The sequence below is a fragment of the Dreissena polymorpha genome, chromosome 16, assembly GCF_020536995.1.
Source record: "Dreissena polymorpha isolate Duluth1 chromosome 16, UMN_Dpol_1.0, whole genome shotgun sequence".
Classification (NCBI taxonomy): domain Eukaryota; kingdom Metazoa; phylum Mollusca; class Bivalvia; order Myida; family Dreissenidae; genus Dreissena; species Dreissena polymorpha.
In genome coordinates, this window is record NC_068370.1 from 13,672,657 (window position 1) to 13,697,238 (window position 24,582).

The 24,582-nt window shown below is 37.4% G+C and overlaps 1 protein-coding gene across 3 annotated transcripts; it reads right to left on the reverse strand.

The window, feature by feature from the left end:
* Nucleotides 1-14,657: 14,657 nt before the first annotated feature.
* On the reverse strand, nucleotides 14,658-23,674 carry LOC127861915 (ankyrin repeat and SAM domain-containing protein 3-like). 3 transcript variants are annotated; one of them, XM_052400647.1, is made up of 2 exons: nucleotides 23,424-23,674; nucleotides 14,658-16,356 (listed from the first exon to the last, which is right to left on the reverse strand). In XM_052400647.1, the coding sequence occupies exon 2, from the start codon at nucleotides 16,354-16,356 to the stop codon at nucleotides 15,259-15,261; it is 1,098 nt and encodes a 365-aa protein (XP_052256607.1). In that variant the 5' UTR covers nucleotides 23,424-23,674; the 3' UTR covers nucleotides 14,658-15,258. The 3 variants fall into 3 exon arrangements, with proteins under 3 accessions (XP_052256607.1, XP_052256606.1, XP_052256605.1); XM_052400646.1 differs by lacking the exon at nucleotides 23,424-23,674 and adding an exon at nucleotides 23,165-23,358; XM_052400645.1 differs by lacking the exon at nucleotides 23,424-23,674 and adding an exon at nucleotides 17,051-18,215.
* Nucleotides 23,675-24,582: the final 908 nt, after the last annotated feature.

Here is a 24,582-nt window from a genome sequence, read left to right on the forward strand (position 1 = left end):
GAGCTGATTACTCCACATAACGAGCTGTTTGATTACTCCACATACTGCGCTGATAACTTTACATACTGAGCTGATAACTCCACATACTGAGCTGATTACTCCACATACTAAGCTGACTACTCCACATACTTAGCTGATTAATCCACATACTGAACTGATAACTCCACATACTAAGCTGATAACTTCACATACTGAGCTCATAAATCTACATACTGAGCTAATTACTATACTGAGCTGATTACTTCACATACTGAGCTGATTACTCCACATACTGAGCCAATAACTCCGTATGCTGAGCAAATTACTCTACATACTGAGCTGATTACTCCGTATACTGAGCTGCTTACTTCACATACTGAGCTGATAACTACGTATACTGAGCTGATTACTCCACATATTGAGCTGATAACTCCACAATCTTAGTTTACAAATTCACATACTGAGCTGATTACTCCACATTCTGAGCTGATAACTCCACATACTGAGCTGCTTACTCCACATATTGAGCTGATAACTCCACAATCTTAGTTTACAAATTCACATACTGAGCTGATAACTCCACATACTGAGCTGATTACTCCACATACTGAGCTGATAACTCCACATACTGTGCTGATAAATCCACATACTGAGTTGATAACTCCACATAATGGGCTGATTACATACAGAGCTGATAACTACATACAGAGCTGATAACTTCAAATACTGAGCTGATAACTTCAAATACTGAGCTGATAACTCTACATACAGAGCAGATTACTCTAAATACAGAGCTAATTACTTCAAATACTGAGCTGATAACTCTACATACAGAGCTGATAACTCTACATACAGAGCTGATAACTCTACAAACAGAGCTGATAACTTCAAATACTGTGCTGATAACTCTACATACAGAGCTGATAACTTCACATACAGAGCTGATAACTTCAAATACTGAGCTGATAACTCTACATACAGAGCTGATAACTTCAAATACTGAGCTGATAAGTCTACATACTGAGCTGATAACTCCACATACTGAGCTGATAACTCCACATACAGAGCTGATAACTCTACATACAGAGGTGATTACTTCACATACTGACTGATAACTCCACATACTGAGCTAATAACTCCACATACTGAGCTGATTACTCCACATACTGAGCTAATAACTCCACACACTGAGCTGAGAACTCCACATACTGAGCTGATAACTCTACAAACTTAGCTGATTACTCCACACACTGAGCTGATAACTCCACATATTAAGCTTACAAATCCACAAACTGAACTGATAACTCCACAAACTGATCTTATTGTTCCACACAATAATTCTATAACTCCACATATTTAGCCAATTACTCCCCATACTGAGCCGATAGCTCAACATACTGAGCTAATAAATCCACATACTGAGCCAATTGCTACACATACTGAGCCGATATATCCACATACTGAGCTGATAACTCCATAAACTGAGCCGATAACTCCACATACTGAGCCTATAGATCCACATACTGAGCTGATAACTCCCTAAACTGAGCCAATAACTCCACATACTGAGCCGATAGATCCACAAACTGAGCTGATAACTCCATAAACTGAGCAGATAACTCCATATACTCAGCCGTAGACTCCACATACCAAGCAATTAACTCCACATACTGAGCCATGAGCAAATTATTCAATCTACCATGCTGATAACTTCACATACTGAGCTCATAACTCCACATTCTGAGCTTATAATTACATAATTAGTTGATAACTGCACATAATGATCCGTTTACTCCACATACTGAGCCGATTGTTCCATATACTGAAGTGATAGCATAACATTCTGAGTGGATAACTGCATGTACTGAGCGGATACTCCATATACTGAGCTGATTACTCCTTATACTGAGCCGACAATGTCACATACTGAGCTGATAATTCCATGTACTGAGCCGATTACTTATAGACTGGGCCAATACTCCATATACTGAGTCAATAACTTCATATGTATAGCTGACTACTCCATATATTAAAATGATAACTCTTAACACTGAGACAAGCACTTCACATACTGAGCTAATAACTTATACACTGCGCCGAACACTCCACATAGTGAGCCAATCAATCCACTCGACATACTGAGCCGATAACTCCATATACTGTGCTAATAACTCCACATTTTAAGCCGTTAATTCCACATACTGAGCAGATAATTCCATCTGCTGAGCTGATAAGTCCAAACACTGAGGCGATAACTTTACATACTGAGCTCAAAACTCCACATATTGAGCCAAATACTCGACTTACTGAGCCGAAAGCTTAACAAACTGAGCTGATAAATCCACATACTGAGCTGAAAACTCCATATACTGAGCTGATAACTCCACATACTGAGCTTTTTCATCTACAAACTGAGTGAATAACTCCATATACTGAGCTGATAACTCCACATACTGAGCTTATTCATTTACAAACTGAGTGAATAACTCCACATACTGAGCTGATAACTCGACATATTGAATCAATATTTTTTCATACTGAGTCAATAACTCCAAATACTGTGCCGATTTTTCTACATACTCCATATACTGAGCTGATAGCTCCAAATGCTGAGCCGATAATTCCATAAACTGAGCCTAAAACTTCACATACCGAGCTTAATTCAACATACTGAGCTGATAACACCACATACTGAGCGTATAACTGCACATACTGAGCATATACTGAGCTCTTAATTCTACATACAGAGCCAATAACTTCACATACAGAGCTGATAACTCCACGTAATGAGCTGAAAACCCCACAAACTGAGCCGATATATCCACATATTGATCCAATTAATCCTCACCCCTAGCCGATTACTCCACATACTGAGCCTTTTTCTCCACACACTTAGCTCATTACTCCACAAGCAGAGCCGATCACTCAACATACTGAGCCGATGCATCCATATAGTTAGCCGATTACTCCACATACTGAGCTGATTAAGCCACATACTGAGCCTATTACTCCACATACTGAGCCGATTACTCCACATACTGAGCCGATTATTCCACATACTGAGCCGATTACACCACATACTGAGCCGATTACAACACATACTTAGCCCATACCTCCGCATACTTAGCCGATTACAAATACAACCGATCACTCCACATACTGAGCCGATTACTCCACGTACTAAACCGATACCTCCACATATTGAGCCGATTTATCCACATAATGAGCCAATCAATCCACTCGACATACTGAGCCGATAACACCTCACACTGAGCCGATAACTCCACATACTGAGACGATTACTTTACATACTGAGCTGATAACTCCACTAATTGAGCTGATAACTCCACAAACTAAGCTTATAACATGCAATACTGAGCTAACAACTCCACATACTGAACTGATTACTTCACTTATAGTGCTGATTTCTCCACTAACTGAGTAGATAACTCCGTATACTGAGCCGATAACTCCACATACTGAGCCGATAACTCCATATACTGAGAAGATAACATCACGTACTAAGCCTCTATCCACATACTGAGCTGATTGCGCCACATACTGAGCCGCTTACTCCGCACACTGAGCAAAATTACTCCTCATACTTAACAGATACATCCATATACTGATAACTGCACATACTGAGCAAATAACTCTACATAATGAGTCGACCTACCTCATACTGAGCTCATAAATCTACACACTTAGCCGATAACGTTTTTATATAAGGCATTTAAAGAAGTATATTCACAGATTTGGGCATGTATTTAAGTTTGTCATTAAATGCTTTATATTGATTAATCATAAATGTAAACATTGGATATTTAAAAAAACCTACAAGAAAACAAGTAAAGAAAGACAAATAGTAACCCTCAACTTGGCTCGAACCACTGACCCCCGGAGTAAAAGTCTATCGCTTAGACCACTCGGCCATCTATGCTAATACTATGAATCTATGAATTATGTATTGTATGCTTTATTTTAGAAATCCTCGTAGTATCCCAAAATATAACAACAACAGAACTCCCCAAATTAGTCCATCGTTTCGCGTTGCAACGCTTAATAATTTTCAGGTTTTTAAATCGTCAAACGATTCATAACAACAACTTCAACGAAAATTTGCAAATCTGAAACATTTCTTTTTAATTTTGTCAATTTACCAAAACGTGAAAAGGCCCCTTAATATGGTCGCTGATCGTCTCTTAATAGTCGTCGAAAATATTTACCAGCGATAAAAAACAAACACTGGCAAACAAACTGTGCCGCGTCGTTTATGTAGATTGCTTAGGTAAAACAAATCAAATTTAAACTTGCAACAGCTAGATAATCATACACAGACTAATAATTCTGTAAGATGATATAAATAAACCAATTCTGCATTGAATATGGTCTCATCATATGGAGAAATATATGAAATATGTAATCGAGTGAACACAGCAAAAGTTTTCGAAAACGATCCCTTAAATACTAAAATGTATACCGGTATATAAGGGTTCGTCGGCTTATTGGAAACAAAATATAGTTAACGCCTAATCATGGTACAGGCCACTCGGCAGGAACGACAAAATTAATGTTGAATACTATGTAAGAGTAAACATATATAAATAAACAAACATGTATATGGTTAACTTTGAAAAATATTCTTATCATGACTGACCGCAGCTGATCGCCTGTGTGTTTCAATTTGCTTTTCTCTGCACCTATAACTTTTAATTTTAGAAGCAATAATGTGGTGATACAGCGGCATTGTTTAAACATTTATCAAAATAGCGTATTAAAAATGATGCCGATTTTTAACAATTGGCCATGCACAATTAATTGCTCTCTTCGAACAATAAATGTCAACCAGATTCAAAGAAAATTAAAACACTTGTCTCCACTTCAAAACCGCTATCAATCAATGACGACCAGTCCCCTAATTTGGCCTGAACAAATATGTACTAAAATATTCAAAAGACATGTTTCCATTGTTTGACCGCCAAACAACTATCGGCAGACGAAACATTGATGAAGTCACGTGATACCCAGATGTCAAATTTAAGGAAACCCGTCATTTTGATTTCTTGTCAATGAAATTCGACGTCGCCCATTGATGGCGTGTTGTATTTTAACAGAACAGAACAGAATTTTGACAAGAGTGTGTCAATATTATTTCCATAAATATTAAATACGTTTTGCGATTAATTCGAATATTTCAATGGTGCGGACAAAGATTCGAAACCGCTGCGGTGACGTTTGCTAAGAAAGTGGACAGGGACGGTCAGCTGAGGTATTTTTTTTATAATTAATAGTGTTTTTTTCCATGAATAAATACACAGATGTCTGAACATGGGTCGGTGAAGTCAATTACTGAGACCTTTATGAAGAACAAATTCTGCTGCAGTGGTCGTTTGCAAATCATTTGGATTGAAATGAATCCATCGATAGGGGAAGTTAATTCGTTGTATTTTGGGTTTGTCCTTTTTTAATACAATAGCCATAATCATAAAAAATGAATGTGCATTGTACCAACAACAGCATTGATTACTTTTTACTTATTACCTGTCTAAATTTTAAGGTCTGTGCCTAGTTCTTCCTGAATGCTGTGACCGTGTGTGTTCATCAATGTACAGGGACCCGGAGATTCATATTCAGGGTGCATTATCACGGAACTGTGTGGGGTTCCCATTTAAACGTTAATGAATGTAAACATTTAAACGTTAATGAATGTAAACATTTAAACGTTAATGAATGTAAACACACTGGTAAGTGGTGCTTGTTTTTTTAAATACTAGTAACTTAAAAACAGAATGTCAACGTGTGTATATAAGACAGATTTTATTCTGCTTATGGCAATTCGACACGCATCAGAATTACCGGTACTTTATTTAATAAGCCTGTGTTCTTGTTCAAAACATCCATGTATACTGCAGAGTAATGCTTCACGCAACGTGAAATTTAGTCACCGATTTCAGTCGTATTCAAGGATTGATCCTTATACCTTATGATATCGGCACAAACTGCAAGAAAGACTGTCTTTTATGCGCTCAAGATTTTTGCAACTGTGTTTCACTAACTTGAGATATTTGTAACAATAAAGTTCTTAACTGTGTGTTTTTATTCTGTCCATCCCGTGTGTAAACACCTGAAAACCCCGTTGATTCTGTATTATATGTCTGGCAGTTGTAATATTACGACTGGCTTTTTAAAATGATTTCTTATATGTGATGATTTTTCTGCGCATTGTTTGCAATCAAATTTTGAATTATTAGCATCTTGGGGAATTGGTCATATTATAGAAGTTAACGATTGCATCACCTCTTACAAAAGTACAAAGTAAATATCAATTTATTTATGACGTTTAGTAATTTCGATGGTTTTTAGCTTAAAATGCTTAATATCACATATGATGGCTCTGTGTGGAGTCAAATACAATTTTCAAATGAGCGGGCGCGTTCAGTTTTCGATGCACAGTTTCAAGCACTAAACAAACAGATACCATTGTTTCCATTTATTATCTCAACGGGTTGAAGGTGTCAAGTAGGGAATATTAAATATTTTCTTTTGATGCGAGCGACCTGATGTTTTCTGTCACTCTCGGACCACTACTGAATAGCAATAACAGCCGAAGTTCTCCGATTACCCCTGAAATTGAAAGGATGCAAAACAAACACAAACTCCGCGAAATGGGATGCTCCAATCCAATAACTGTTTCACATGAAAAGAGGATAAACATTACGGAATTTAATTTATATTTATACACACGTCCTAATAACGAGGAAACACTGACCAACAACAAACATGGCAGACGAAATGTAAATATTTTCGCGGGAAAATAACGCTTTGATGGTGTTTCTCTAGCCTGTCCAAGTAGGCTTGTTTCTCACATAAAACAAGCTGAATAAACAATTTGTTGTCAGCTTCTTCCCAGTATTTATCGGATAGCGCGATACATATAGAATCAGGCGCTCATTTGCAATCTTTATTAAACCTTCCGACAATTATTAAACTCAGTGATCTTATTATCATTAATGTTATATTAAATACACCACTGGTTTCGGATTTGGGAGGTAATTTATGTCACCGAAACAGATGGAAAAAGTGGAAAACTTGGATGCAATATTTTATATATTATGATTTTATTCACGTAAAACCGTGTGAGTTATTATATTTTACACCATTGTCGACATGTCAGTTGAGAGTCGAAAATTAACTTTCCAAATGAATGTAAAATCCCACACTCACTTTAACAAACAGAACTTTGCTAGATGATACCTACACACAGACCGTCGAACGTCAAAAACAAGTTGGCTCATGGTGGTACCAGTATAACAGATACCATATGTTTGTACATTAATATTTTAACACTTTAAAATAGTAACTCCTGGATTACCACTGTGTATGATGCCCATTCCCATTATGTTAATATAACGAATAAAGTGTGTAAAACAATGTTTCTGCTGTCGCTGCCAAAATATGATCACTGCGTTTAAAAAAAATAAATACGAGAGAACCGCATCTGGCGCGTATTTTGCGACACCATTAGTGCCTCGCGCATGAATATTGAGTCACGTGACCATTTTAAATATACGACGTGGTGCGCGCTATTTCCCGAAATCAGCGATGCACCTCAAGTTCCCCACGAGAAGCACTTACAATTTTACGACAGTTGACAAACCTAATGCGATGTAACGATTTGCAAGGTTTCGTTTAAATAAGCTTAACCTCTTGCAAGGAAAAGAGAACTCATTTGTTTTTAATGTGTTTTGTAATGGTACATACTTACGGTTACCTTTCTTCGAACCGTTAAATCAGGTGCTTTTTGTTTCGAATGAAGATAATTATGTGTATTCGACCGATAATAAGGGCCTGAAAAGAGCACAAACGTAAAACTCGCCGTAAGAATTCGGAAAGTATACCGTTCATTCAAAGCAAGAAATAAATGTGCTATGAGAACGTTATGAAATGCATGTATATTTATGCGTTTCACTTTGGCATCCAATGGACTGCAATTTACATGCAACGAATATTTAATTCGTATAATAATAATTATAATAATAATAATAATAAAATTGTTATTTAAAGGAGATAGACTTGTTAAGAAATACATCAGATAAAATTACATAATATGCAATTTTTATAATACATTTCTTATTTTCAACAAGGTCTTCTAACAATATACAATTTACAACAAATACATCATATTTCATCATGAGCAATAAGAACAAAAAATAAATAATCATATATGCATGCACACTTATAATGAAATATATAATACTTAAAAACAAATGACAGACATATAACTACAATAACCATTTATGCAAGAACAGTATTCAAACAATAAACTAAGGTGATTTACTAAAACAACATGAAGCATGTTCAGTTTATATCATAAAGTGTGGTAGAAAGATAAGCTTTTATTTTTTTTCTTAAATGTAATTAAATTGTTTATTTGACGTATAGATTGGGGTAACGAATTCTAAATTTGTGTGCTAGAAAATTTAAACGATTGTTTGAAATAGTTTGTTTTGGGTATTCGCACAAGCTTTAAATCCCCCTTTTCGCAAGATCGCAAGTTATAGTGATTATTTTGGGGTTTGATTGTGAAATGCATCATGAACAAATATGAACACAATACGTTTTACAAAGTAATACGCTAACTCAGTTTAGTTTCTCAGACCGCTTATTCCTCTCCGCGTCTAATCGAAATACGGTCGCTTAGGCCAATGAATAGACGGCCCTTGCGTGCGCCGAATTTCGGTGTAATTTGTGGGAAAATTCAGATTTGATAGCGTGTACTGTACTAATATTTGGTAACTGATTTAAGTTTGAATTCTAATGCGACTTCTTTAACCCATTTATGCCTAGTGGACTCTCACATCCTTCTTAATTAGATCAATTTATTTAAAAAAATAGGGATGTCTATTATATTTATTTCTATATTTAGAATATTTCTTACAGAAATTTCTTTAAGCAAACAAGGCAGACCCTGATTATGCGGCGTCTCATCTGGGTCTGCGCTGTTTGCCAATGCCTTTTTTCTAGACGCCAGGCATAAATGTCAAGTATAAATTTGGAAAACCGCAATCGGACTGATATATCACCAGGATGCTGCTGCTTCACGTCAACATTGCAAGAAAATAGTGCGCGTATTTTCCGGATCGATTCCTGTAAGCGGCTAAATTACAGCTGACGAGGCGGACCGTAATTATCCAATGTCCAATTAACCAGTTTGATGAACGCGAGTTTGTTTGTTTTGCAGAGAGTTTGTTTTCATTGGGGAATTGAGTTTATTATCGGTCTCAACGGCTCATCTACTATGTTCAGATGTACACATCAATGTAGTTGTTTTGTACCCATCAATGTAGTTGTGTTGTACCCATCAATGTAGTTGTGTTGTACCCATCAATGTAGTTGTGTTGTACCGATCAATGTAGTTGTGATGTACCCATCAATGAAGTTGTTTTGCTTCGTAAACATGCTTTTTATGACGATAGAAACAAGAAATGTCAAACACAATCATCTAGTTAATGACCCAGTTATTCAGTTTTGTCAGGCAGTGGTCATTGTCACAGTTGGAAAGCACAAGTTTGGTGTGAACGTTTGATACCTCTGCTGGTATAGTTCTATTGTTTAAAACATAGAAATTCGTAGTCTTGCAGCGTAGAAACGCTATTAAAGAGTGAATTAAACAAACAAAAAAATGATGAACCGCAAACTTCCACCAACGGTCTAAAATTGTATCAGAACAGACATTTTAATGTGGAAACCGCGATAAAGATTTCACTTGAATAGCATATCCCGCTTAACTTAGCTAGTTTGATTTGAAGCGATTCCCATGTCTAACCGCAACATCCAACAAATCCAGTATTGATGTTCACGTTCGCACTTCATTTGGCCATTTTATGACAAAGTTAGTTAATATTCACACCATTTGATTTTTCGCCAATTAATCATTGGACTAAAGCTGATAAGTTGCCATTACTCATTCTAAATTGTGGTGTGCTCTTCAGCAGTAACAATAGTGGAAATGACGCGAATTCTAAAGTTATTCACATAGTTACTCTCCTGGGGGAGCGCGTTGAAGAAATGTTAGACGGTCGGCAACAAACGGGCTTGTATAGAAAAGAAAAATGTATGTAAAACTCGCATACATGATTAAGTTGTGGATTAACAACGCTCCATTTAATGGTGTTGTGAAATAAAGACGCGGATTCCCCGAGGAGTGATTTTGTATTTTTATTTCCCGCGTTCCGAGAGTGACCAAAGAAAGGTCAGCGTGTGCAGCCGTCTATCCTCGTGTAAAGACATCAATTTTTCACAGGACGCTTAAATGTCTTTATCGCCATGTAAAACATCTTCTCAGCATCTGCAATGTCTCGTTTAATTAATACGCTAACTCAGTTTAGTTTCTTAGTCCGCTTATTCCTCTCCGCGCCTAATCGAAATAAGGTCGCTTAGGCCAATGAATAGATTGCCCTTGCGTGCGCCGAATTTCGGTGTAATTTGTGGAAAAATTCAGATTTGATAAATATTGCCGTCGCATTGGTTTGTCAAGACGCGGTTGATATGGCTAGTTAAACCATTTTAGTACAGCGAAATAACTAGTTTATTGATATGAGCGACTTTTCTTATGATCCGGGTTGTTCAAAGGCTTTTTCACCAATTTGTCGCTGGCCCCCGGCACACGCCAGTATTTCCTCATGGGAAATCTTGTCCTGAGGTGCATTAAATAGTTTATTCCTAATCCTTTAAATATATTCATTGGACCTTGCGCTAATCAAATGTTTCAGTTACAAGAAAAGGTGCAGAGAAAAAGGCTTCTGCCGATTTCATTGTGAACGAATTTTCTTGCGGTTACTGGGGCCATTGTCGTTTCGACGTTTTTCATCAAATGTTGATTTCCACCAACTATTGGGACGGTGGCGTTTTGAAAAGCGTTGACAAATATGATTTGCTAGTCGGCAAATATCTTTTGAAATGGTATTGTATCGTGTTGATAAAACATGTCACTGGAAACAGATTAGATTCTTGCGCTCATAGCGGCTAGTATTTGGGCTCCCTAGAAAATAATATTGAATCACAGAACACATTTCGGTGAGTAGAATTTTAATAAAATATGTTTTCCCATATATTTTTCTATAAGAGCAACTGAGAAACTACAGTGGTCCAAATTAGACATCAGTATTTTACAAAGTTGACACGTAACATAAAATTATATCAACAAATTAAATTGCATCTGACATGAATAACTGCAGACCGCTGCATGGCCGTTTAAAGAGTCCACGGATGATAGCGGTTAATTAAACACAAAACGACCGATCAGTATTACGAGGAGACCCTATTAAATTCGACCGAATAATCTGCTTTCAGTCATTTTCAACAGTGGTTTACAATGGCCTCTCCAATTAACGGCGAAACAAGCAATACTGCCGTAAAGAAGCGTGCATTCCGATGCATGTCACTTGTGACAATTACAAGGAGCGGGTAACTCGATATTGTCATATTCACTGCGGGACTGCCTCGGGAATTACCCGGATATGTCGCTGAAAAGAGGCAGGTGCGTGATATTGCCTTGTTGTCAAAAAGAAATTCCGCAGACGATATTGTGACTCAAACGGTAAAAATGGATTGTCGATGTCGCAATATTGTAATGCGTCAAATAAATAGCATTTATGATATTTATATTAAATTTGAGTAAAATACTTACAAAATAAAATGCTTACAAAATATCTGTATTAAAACTAAATTATATTGTAATTTGAAAAGTAGTGTACGTATTAATGGCTGACTGCGCATAATTATTATAGAGCGAATAAGATGTAATAATTGCCCCCTACTGGTGAAACCGGAGGGGACTTATGGTTTGCGCTCTGTGTGTCAGTCTGTCTGTCCGTCTGTGAGTTTTTAAGTCCGTCACACTTTTCTGGATCCTACGTTAACTTAAAAAGTTCTTCGTATTTTTTTTTATAAAACTTAAAAATGGACAGATGACAATATGTAGATTATGCACGTCAATTCATTTTGTTCCTACGTCAAAAATTGTGGTTACTATGGCAACAAATGAAAAAAAATACTGACAATGGTGGAGTTTCACCGGTAGGGGACCATATTGCTTGGCCATCTCTTGTTATACATAAAATGATTCATGCTATAAATTATAACTAAAGCCAAACTAAACTGGTCGCCATATATCTGCGGTTGTTTAAAATTGTTCAAACGATGCAGTCTTATCATTTTACATATACCGGTGTATCAAATAACATTTGTCCACAGTGTAACACAATCGTTTATGGCATGGGAATTCGCGCAGGAAATGTATTGTGTATTTGAGAAAGGTTTTTTGGATAAACATTTTTTGCTGTCACGAAAACGTTTCCATTGTGAATTATTAAAACAATTCTCCTTAGGCGACGTCTCCGCGTTCCTGGAGTGGCAATTTTGCTCACAAGGAGCGACACGTTGTTCCATCGCCCCGCGCATGTGCGTGCTGTACCACGTGACCACGCGTCCTAATTTATCTCGGGGTCTTTGTTTTCTCGAAAGACAACATCTGATCTTTTGTAAGAAATATATAAATTATAGTTTTTTAATATCTGTATATCTGTAAACATTTCATTATCTTACAAGACACGCACAGGTTCTGGGCTTGGACTAGGCTACACTAGTAATTATATCGACGTTGTCCTACCCTGTCCATCTTTCTTTATATTAATGTTAATAGTGATACTAAGACGAAATCCTTCATAATTATGAAAGAAGATCAGTTGAAGACTAAAATATATTTATAATCGATGTCAAAATGGTTAAACGTCGCACTGTATCTCTTTTCTTCCAAAATTGATGTTACAGCGAATGTAATATAAGTGAGAAACGATGCTTTCGTACGTTTAATATACCAATGGACTCTTAAGGGTTTTCTGATAAATATCATAGCTGCATGTTTTATGTAGAAGACAGTGGTGCATTGTGCAGCTCCAATAAGACTATATAATACGCCCCATGTCATGATGGTGAATGAATCACAGTCCGATAAAGAGGTTTCGACCGGATAAACTGCGCATTTTAAGTAATTTGTCGGTTTTAATAGCTTTTAGGCGACCTCAATTTTTCAAAGCCGTGTATTAAGTCGTTTCAATGAAACCATATTTAACATTAAAGATCCACGACAACGGTGATATTTACATTATAAACAGTGTTGTATGCTAAGCACATGTAGTTGACTATCAAGAAAATATGTGTAAGATAAAATATTATATCGCACAGTGGGCAGATCTTTTTGAAAGTCAAGAATACCCGACTGTAAGCAAATCAGTCAAGTAAAGATTTGTTCTGTTTGAGAACGTGTGACATTGGGAAGGAAGCCACTGATTTACTTAGGATGATTACTGCAGCGCTCCTTAAACATTACCGGTAATTTGACTCCCTTATCAATATTGACGGACATATAAAGCAATTAAATATATATTAATGATCCTCGCTCTGGGAAACGGGGCTTCATGCACGTGCGTCATTTGTCGATCCAAACTAGCCTGTGTACGTCGCACAGGCTAATCATGAACCACACTTCCCGCTTTTATTCTACTTTTCATCTAAAGAGAGTTTCTCCTTATCGAAAATCCAGCTTACTCGAAAAGTCGAAGAGTGTAGTCGCTGAGCGGCCTATGTGGACTGCACAACTAATCTGGAACGACTCTTTACGCACATGCATTAAGCGCCGGTTTCCCAGAGCCAGGCTTATATATATTAACTCCCAATTTGATTTTTTAGAATGGTTTCCTATTAAAATGAACACGTCCGTCTGTGTTGCTGTTAGGAGGTAGGATCCGAAGTCGTTGTCATACTGGTTGGTGCACGCGGCACGACTTGATATACGAGACACGTGGTCTGTTTACTACTGGTATTCCTTTTCAGCCAGTTGCACAAGGCCACATACAACTTGTACAGTGAACAATGAAGCTGGTCCGCGCATAGTCTTGTGGTAACGCGTATGACTTCACACAATCGTTCGCATCGTGTTTGTTTTTTTGCTGCGTGTTCGTGTATTTGGTTTCACCTGAATCTCGCACTTCCGGTTATCACCCGGAATCCAACTAGCACGACTCAGGTGGGTACGATTGCAAATGGGAGATAATCCCAGTACTCAAACACCCACACACTATGAACAATTAGTACCGGGGCTTTATTTTATCGGTCTGTTTCTGTTTTATGACCGTGCGTTCGTCTTTTCGTCTTGGAGCAAAGATCCATCATGAACCCATTTTTAAGCATATGATGAAATACAATGTGTCGTGTTCTCAGAAAACTGGGCATAATGCTTGTGCGTAATTTGTCATTCAAGATTAGCCTGTGCAGTCCGCACAGGCTAATCCGGGACGACACTTTCCGCCTAAACTGGATTTTCGCTAAGAAGAGACAACATTTAAACGAAAAATTCCATAAAAGCGGAAGTTGTCGTCCCTGATAAGCCTGTGCGGACTGCAAAGGCTAATCTGGGACGACACTTTATGCACATGCATTATGCCCAGTTTCATCAGAACACGACTCCAATGTATAACTAATACTTTTTAAAACATTACATATGGGCGTCTCTTGCAAAAAAAAGTTATAGCCAATGAATTCAGTAAGCCACATTTACCGCCCCTTCCGCAAATCGATTCTTTCACTATACTTATCAATAGTAACAACATGCTATACTATTAATGTTATAGATTCTCTTTAATGCTGGTGTAAGCAAATTAAATACATGTTTATATGTGTATATATATGCGTTGCTTTATATTCCATAACCGTAGACAATGTGAGAGAAACTATTATATATTCTCTTCAAGTAACTTTTTAGTAGCAATTTGATTTAACCAAATGCTAGTAGACCTTCGTTAAAAGAAACCCCAGAATTGTAATACATATTCTTTTACCTAGATTGGAACTAATTGTTTGTTTGTTTTTCTAAAATAGTACGAACGTACATCTTTCATGTGATTATTAGATAATAAATAATAAACATTAAGGAAGGTATGCACACATAGTGAAAGGTTACAAGCACGTTCGGGTATCAGAAGTCGCATGTAATCGGACAATTTTGTTCATAATAATTGACAAAAAGTAAATACTTTCGATATACATGTATAATAACCGATACTGCATTAAATTACTTAAGAAGTCAAAAGAATCATAACCAGATGGTACCAAAACCATTTGAAGATTCCACCTCGAATACATATTTGAAGGTAGTGTTGAGCACAAATGTTCAGAACAGTCGCACACGTGCCACACAAGTTCGCGTTACGTCAGACGTCTCTAGCTACCAACAGTCACCGACGGACGCGAGCGTATAATGGTCGGCATTTTGTCAGTGGTCGGGGAGTGCAGCGTGATCTTGTCCTTCCGCCAGTCGGGCTGGTACTGATCCGAATACATCCGGAAAATTGTATTCATATCCGGCGGAAGCGCCGATTTCGTCCGTCGTCGAGAGAGCGCCAACAACTTGGCGGTCGGTGGGTGCACGATTTTCTCGGGCTTGTGCTTTCGAGCCCAACCGTGCGTCTCCGCGTTACTGATGTCGTTCAGGACCATCTGTCTGGCGTCTTTGCCTTCGTAGACCGTCTCCCCTCGGACAACATCGAAGCTATCACTTCGGTTCGCCCAGGAGTTGAGCAAATTAAAGGGCACCGTGTGTCGACACACTGGGGTAAGCGATCTTTGGTACATAGTCATTTCCCGCGAAAATGCCGGCGCGCTCGGGGGAGCCACCATGCGCCTGGCCGGAACCGGCACGTGGTGGGAGCTCTTCTGTGTCCACTCGTTAGCGTTCAAATAGGTTTCCTCGTCCCTCAGGGCTGGTGAAGCCTGACCGTGGATCAGGAGATGGTGTGCAGAGACGAAGTGTCCGTTCCTGCAGGCTACCAATAGTGCGGTGTAGCCCAGCTTGTTCCGTGTGTCAATGTCCAGTCCAAATTTAACGAACAGCTCGCTGAGTAATTTCACGATATTCGGATTGCCGCTGGCTGCGGCGTGGTGCAGCGGAGTGTTACCGTCGTTGTCACCATCGTTAATGTACAGAATATCTGTCCTAAGGATTTCATCGACGATTTTCTCTTTACCCGACACGCACGCCATGGCCAGGGCCGTTCGACCCATATTATCCCGAATGCTCAGATTAGCACCGGCGGAAACGAAAATCTTCGCCATCTTTGAGCCCGGCTCGTCGTCGATCATTGACGTCAGCATGAGTGGCGTCCTGCCGTAGACGTCTTTCACGTTGACGCTGACGCCATGTTTCTCCACGAGGAGGCGCGCCTGGTGCAGACGCCCGTCCAAGACCGCCTGATGGAGCGCTGTCTTTACGAGACGCTTGGGGATCGGCGGCGGTGAGACCGGAAGAACTGTATGCGACATCTGAAATGAAAGAATAGGGCATGGTCAGGGGATATTTAACTTGCTACAACCAAGTCCTCGCCAATTTCCACCGTTATGTTTTTTATCATGCTGCTCTAGCGCGTTCTGGAACATGTTGTTATATACTAGTATGGCGCTAGGTCTAAATTAAGTTCAGCTGCGAGTTTACATTATTCATAAACGACTTTAAATATGTGGGCTAATAAAACGTTTCGCCTTCAAATAAAGTTTGTCAAAGCGTATATTATTAATGTGGTAGTGTTGTTGTGGTTGAGGGATGCAAGTGTCTCTATGTGTGGTTGTGGCAATAGCAGTAGTAGAAGTAGTCATAGTTGGATGTTTTTTGTTGTTTTTCGCCGTTATCAACATTATTTCAGTCATACCACGGCGGTCAGTTCACCAACACACACTGTCTTGGGATAGATAGTTATTTGTAATTGTAGTAAATGTAGTAGTTGTAGGAGAAGAATCAACCGTTCGAACTATAGTAGTATGATAATCAGAAACAGCGGCCGCATCAGCAGCAGCACCTTATATAGCTGTTCACAAAAGGCATTTACACAATATGTGTTTGTCACAAATTGGACAAATGAAAAAGAAAGATGCTCAGAATTTGCTACTCGTTAAAAAATTTATTTGCGATAAAGGCGACTCCTTCGAGGCACCAACACATGCGCAACTCTCATACTCTTACCGGTCTGACAGGCAGTTTAGGAATGCTTGGTTGAGTGGTTGTGATCTCCGAATCATCCGGGAAATAGTTCCCTTGCATCCGTATAGTTTTAACAAATCCAACCTTGTTTTCTTGTTCCGCCATTGTTTTAATCGATTAAAATGTATTCTTTTATGTAAAATTCAACCGCTATAACACTTATCTTTCAATATGTTAAACGTTAACTTTTAGAATTGTTTAAACAATAAGTCGCTTCTTCAAATTATTGTATCCAATAGTTAAAGTGCGTGTTAATGGCAATTTGCTATAAATGGAACCTTTGGAAAGCACGAAATCCATTTCCACAACACACTATCATCTTTCAATATATCTTATATTTCAATGAGCGTTGATTGTAAAAATCCTGCATGTGTTTCTTTGCGTATATAAGTCCCGTTTCTTTACCAATTGCCCACTTCAAAGAGTTCAAAATGAAACGCTATCAATTTTTCAATTTATTTCATATCGCTAAGAATGCTCAACACTAAGAGCTTGTATATCTCTGCATAATAGTCGATAAATGCAGTTAAATGATCGTCTATCAGATGTATGGGGAAAATCAAATTAAATTCAGTTTAACAAATTGGAATCCATTAAGCGCTGTTTGTCATAAACGGAATCAAACGTTAAAATCAGTAGTGTATGGTATTTAGCCCACCAATGGTCTGCTCGTTTAAATCAAGACTGTTTAATTGAGGATTAACGATCAAAAGATCAATTAAAACAATAGATAACAATATAAATGTCATCGTTGCGACCGTGGACAACATGTAGATGTTTGTAACAATTATCGCTATCATGTACATCTCTGTGCTGGATTTTAAATTCAATTTAAATGCACATCAATAGCACACGCGTACGTAAAACGATATTCTATTGTAACACTCCTCATTGTTCAACAAATTGCGCTCTTTAAGATGAACCGGCGTTCATTGTCAAGCCATGAACGATTTTTAAACAAAACGTTTTGCAGACGAAAATGTATTATACTTGGCAAGCCAATGTCTCTAACGCGGATAAGTTAGGTCGATTTACACGTAATTACAACACTTTCCACATAACAACTATGAATTTAATGTATTTATTTGTCGGTTGTGATTTAGAAACAACCTTTTGACTTTTTGTAGCAGTGAACTGATCTCTTTTATTGACGCCGACGCATAACAGAAGTTTCAATTAGGCCGGTGATAAAAAATTCTTGGTTTCTTACGTACTACACGAGGATTGTTCCACAAAGGCCCGAATGTATACAGTTTTCTTTGGTCACACGATTTGGTATACGGTCGTCTTATAATACAGTTATAATTTTACCAAGTTTTTACGCTTGAACTAGAAAGCTTCACTTTAGTATGCATATCGGTAGGACTTTGTATACACTTGTTATAATTACTAGAAAGATTTTTTACATACCTCACGTGGACTTTGACGTTGTGAATGTAATGCAGACACCATATTAAAGCCGATATTTTCAACAATTACGAAATACTTAAATATTGATATATTTGTATAAAAGATTGTGTTTTGTACGGAAAATGTACGTGTTTCATGATAACATAGTTGTTTATTATTTCATGCATGCCACAATGTCACTTTGTCACTTTGGTTGCACGACTTCATTTAATCAATTTTGTTCTGTTATTGAAACCAAACACTGACGTGACAGACACATGCGTGTCTTTTTCCAATATCACATTTGATTAATTTTAGCGTATGATAAATCACGATATTATCTCAATACCACATACATCTTAAAGTTAAAATCCCATAATCTTTTTCATGCGATTGATCATTCGGTATTTCTACTATTGATTAAGTATGAAACGAATGCATGATAAAGAATAAACGCGATGATTTGTGTCGTGTTCTGAGAAAACTGGGCATAATGCATGTGCGTAAAGGGTCGTCCCAGATTAGCCTGTGCTTTAATGGCATTTTTCGTTTAAATGAAGTCTCTTCTTGGCAGAAATCCAATTTAGGCGAAAAGTGTCGTCCTTGAAGCTAATCTGAGACGACACTACGCACATGCATTAAGCCCAGTTTTCTCAGAACGCGACTCATTTGTACAACAATGACACAGAAGAGAATGCTTCTTACTTATTGCAACCAGCACATATAGCGAGGATGAAATGGTAATTACTGCGATGAATTCGAACTACTGTTGTGTTTGGGACGATTATGGTGTAAGGTAACACTTATTTTGTTTTTTGCGTTGTTGCTGCTGTTGCTGCTGATGAAAATGATGATGTTGGGATTAAGTTGGATGTTGTAGGACGATGATCAAATCATAATCACGGTGGTTATCATTATATTAATGTTGGGTATGGCTATGATAATGATAATGTTGATTCTGATGACAAAGAAGAAGAAAAAGATAATGATGAGTGTAATGAATATAAATAGCATGATGACGGTTTTCGGAAGATATGGTTATTATTATTGCACCGGTCATGGGCGATTTATCACGAAAATTCATACTCCTCAAGTAAACACTAACTTTCCAGACAAAAAATATTTTTTTGTACAAGCCTTAACGTTAGAGTCACTGCTGATCAACATGTACGGCCGCATGAAGATCAATTAAGCTTTATTTTACCGGATCATTTTCATTAAATTTCATGTACTCGCGTTAATCTCTAATCGCTATTTAATTTTAAAAAGCAGTTCGCAAAACATATACATGCACAGTCAGCCGGTAATGTTAAGATTTCAGAACGATTAAGTACCTTTATCCATAAATCGATAATCAACGTTTAACATGAAATTAAGTTGAAAGTATTTTTTAAGTTTCAGGACAATTATTATCTGCAAAAAGTACGTCTCTATGGGAAAATACGCAACATTTAGAATATATACCTTTGCAACGTTCTATTAAAAGAGTGAAAAAAGAGCCGGGCATAAATCATGTTAATATTGTTCATCATTATGCGTAATGCATTTTTAAATTTGTGAGATTTAAGTCCAATAATCTATTTAATTATTCCGCTATATTTTGTCAGGTATATCCATGTAAACACTTCATAGTAATGTCTAGAAATTTCATTTTTCGGCGATATGTATAATTTATAGTCGAAATCCGAAAATGTGCGAAAAGGTGTCGGCAAAAAAGACAACCAAATAATTAACAAATTATTTCGTTATTTAACCCATTAATGCCTAGCGTCTAGAAAAAAGGCCTTGGCACACAGCGTAGACCCAGATGAGACGCCACACGATGCGGCGTCTCATCAGGGTCTGCGCTGTTTGCTTAAAGGAATTTTTGTAAGGAATATTCTAAATATAGAAATAAATATACTAGACATCCCTAATTTTGAAAATAAATTGATCCAATTTAAAAGGATGGGAGAGTCCACAATGCATAAATGGGTTAATCTGCGAAATGTATGAAAGGGACCTGTTCACTGATCGTCACGATGATAATTAATACGACGTACATTCTAGAAATAATTCATAAACGTTGTATTCAAACAAGCGATATACCGGTAAACATTATTTTGACAAAAATCACTTGCATCAGGGGTAGGGGAGAATGGGAATATAAAAGATTTCGTGACCTTTCCATTAATTATTTGGCACGGACGGGGATCGATTCAGCGATCCTTAGGTATGTAGTCAACAGAGTTATAGAGTTAGCCGACCCGACTCGCAAATGCGTGAACAAAAGTTTTTGTGGAAGTAGTAAAATTGTTTTGAATGAAATATATATGAAGCTCCGCTATACGCATGCGCGCTATTGATACCCTTACTACATGTAGCGGCTGAAAATTTGATTTACATAAAGCCCAATAGTACATGGCTAAAATGACACGATATCCATGATACATTATTGCCTCGATTGTTTAACAGGAGGGAATCCCGTTTTTTTTAAATATATATGCTATACTAAAATAAATAAAAAAAAAGTATATATATGTATAGCATATATATACATATATATATAAAAAATTTAAGTATATCATATATATTTAAAAAAAACGGGATTCCCTCCTGTGGATTGTTTATGCTATATTTGTATGAAAATATCGTATAGAAGCAAACGCACAAATTGCCACATGTACATGACACTACTTAGGATTATTTTGTTAACAGAATTTCTGGGGTACTTCGTGGTGGTAGTTCCTTAATCTCACATTATGTCCGCACAGGCTAATCAGCGATCACACTTTCCGCATTAACTGGATTTTCTTTAAAATGAGAATTGCTTTAAACGAATAATTCAATAGGAGCGGAAAGTGCCAGCTTATCCGCATAGGATAATCTAAGACAACACTTAACGCAGATGCAATAAGCACAGTTTTCCTAGAACGCGGCTCAAATGTATGCTAATGTATTCGGCACACCTCGAATCTCGACCGTCCGAGTTCATATTTCACAGACACCGAGGTCTCCGAATATTCACAAGTTTAATTTTAGCTACATCAGAAATAGAGAGACAAATATCATACCTTGCGGTCCTTTATATATGACAAGGAACTAATTGCCAAAGTGTGAGACGCAAAACAAAGGTACTGGATAAGAACAATAAATACGCAACACACACACACACACACACACACACACACACACACACACACACACACACACACACACACACACACACACACACACACACACACACACACACACACACACACACACACACACACACACACACACACACACACACACACACACACACACACACACACACACACACATACACACACACACACACACACACACACACACACACACACACACACACACAAACACACACACACACACACATTAATAAAACTGGTATCACAGACAATCCAAATCATAAGCATGTAAGAGGGTATACTATTATTTTCAGTTATTATTATTACCTTTCTCAGAATATCACAAAGTTAGGGTTGGGCGATTCGGTTGGATCGAGAATGTTGGATGTAAACGTAAATATTGGGTGAAGAGTTGTGCTATAAGACATTATGCAACCGATTCAGTTTTAGTTTAAACGTATTTATTTTAGACTGATAGCATCGAAACCATTTCGCTGATTGAGACACTGTGGTATCATGAGAAGAACCTGTATTTTGTGTCTTTGGAAAGAGCGTATACACGATCGAACCCGGGACCGCTCGGTCGCAAGACGGACACCATTTTCATAGAAAGCAACTGCGATCTCTATGTCCTATTTGGGTGGTTTTGAATTATTCCAACGTCTTTATTAGACAGGAGGGGTTGGCTGATATGTGAGAAGGGTCAGGCATGGCAACTGTGTAAAAGAGTATTAGCATGCAGTGTTGTTGTTCGACAAAAGGGTAAACTCCACTCAACCCGTTACGGACTGTAAAACAGGGTAAACACGGGTTTAATTACTATATGGCACTTCGATCGAATATGAACGTGGCAATAGTTGTGTTTTAAGTTGTAACAAATGCATTTATAAGTATTGTAATTCGTATTATATTATATAAATTAAATTCATGTAAGAAAGTAAAAAAGAAAAGGCTTGGTTCTGCACCGTTATGTTTCCCGATGCTACTCATGGGCTTGTCAATACGACCATTATGTCATTATAATTTAAATAATTCTCAAAACATGTTGTAAATCAATCAATACAATCGAGCTAATAATGCCCTTATGTTCACTTAAAAACAGAAGTTCGCATCCTTTTGAAAACTCCGTCTGTGCCAATCAGCGAACATGCCTTATAACTTATGTGTTACTCGATGAAGTTAGCATTAAATGAAACAGATACGCGGCCAAATACTGTTTGACATAAGTAATAAAGTATATTAAATGCAATGGTCAAGACATAGTCACCACCAAAGTCATTACAAACAAATGGACCGTGCTCTTTGAAAAGGAGTTGTAGTGCATGTGTGTAAAATGTCATTCCAGATTAGCCTGTGCAGTCCGCACAGGCTTATCAGGGACAACACTTTTCGCCTAACGTAGATTTTTGCTAAAAAGATATTTTCTTTAACCAGAAAATATCATAAAAGCGGAAAGTGTCGACTCTGATTAGCATGTGCGGACTACACAGGCTAATATTGGGACGACACTTTACGCACATGCATTAAACCCCCTTTTCACAGAGCAAGGCCCAAATATACGATACTGTAAACAACCAACCTTGTCTGGGTTTGGCTTCTTTTTCTTTCTCCTGATTGGCTTCAGATACCTCATAGATAGAGTCCTCCCCAGCATCAAGCATCAAGCCGATACCAACATACAACAACGGTAGTTTCACTCTCCGAACATCGACGGAGATTCCGTGAATAGTGGTAAATAATCACAAGTATATGCAGGTGTACATGAAAATAAGGAGTGAACATTCATATAATCCGGGTATTATGATCTTAATTTAAACTTATGAATCTTAATAACTTACCGTGGTTTAATGGACGATACAGTCTTAATCCTTGTAGCCTGACAGATTGAGATTACATTTTCGTTCAACATTTAGAAAACGATGGCAACAACACATTCCTCGTGTCGCAATCGTGATGTAATTTACTGGCTGTTCATAAAGCAGCGTTAGCTGTTGTATTTATCAATGGTGTATTTCTCAAAATCTGTAACAAAACTCCTCTTGAAAATGTTTAAACAAACTTTATCTCCATGTTCAGTCGATTAGCGATATTCGAACGATAATATATAGGACTTTGTCGTTAATGAATCGGAATGATCCGGGACACGTTCATAAAATTGAACTCATTATGTTTCAAACGTCTTCTTACTATCTAATTGATTTTTTATAATTTCATTTGTACTGTTAACTTTTGACGAGTATAGAAAATCGAACAATGTGAAAACCGATCTATTCTGAATAACAAATAACGGGGTTTACGCGTTATGAATGGTTGAACTTTTTATATATCAGATTGAAGATTAATTGGCTTGTACATATGATCTCGATTTAGTTGAAATAGAATCTCGATCAGTGTAATCGCAACCACCTCGGTGTATCCGACAGAACCCCAGACACATACGTTCAACTCATAAGATATATTATGATTGGTCTTATGTTTTGTAACAGTGATTTAGAAGTACGCTTGCGTACATATAATTTTAATACCCTGTTATCAGAGCCAATAGCTGAACTACTACGGTTTACCAAATCACCGCCACTGATCTGCGTACGCAAAAATAAAGTACAATTTTTGATAACTGCACACATATATCAGACTATACATTTGCTTTATTGAAATACAATGTTCGGAAAAAAGTATAATAGTCAAGTTTAATACGGTGATAGCAAACCGCTGTCAACGTTTACATCTTCCGTTAATATGCGCATTTATCTCAGTACTATTTTTGCCAATTTAAGTAAATTGCAAACGAACCTGTCCAAAATATCCGGAAATTTTCGAACGTAGGCCAGTTATCTAGTTTTGTATTACGTTATAAATATAGGATAATAAATTATTTAAATTTCATTAAAAATGAAATTGATAAAGTATAATAAAAGCATGCTAGCTCGGCATCTCTTTGTACATCCTTTTTTAATAACAAAATGTGATTGTTTGAATATATTCTACCTGCTGTAA

Bases quoted from the DNA above. Each gene is read 5' to 3' on its own strand.
- LOC127861915 (XM_052400645.1), bottom strand. From the start codon at position 17,173: ATGGCGGAACAAGAAAACAAGGTTGGATTTGTTAAAACTATACGGATG. The intron at 16,357-17,050 runs GTAAGAGTATGA...CTTTCATTTCAG, and splicing joins CTAAACTGCCTGTCAGACCG to ATGTCGCATACAGTTCTTCC.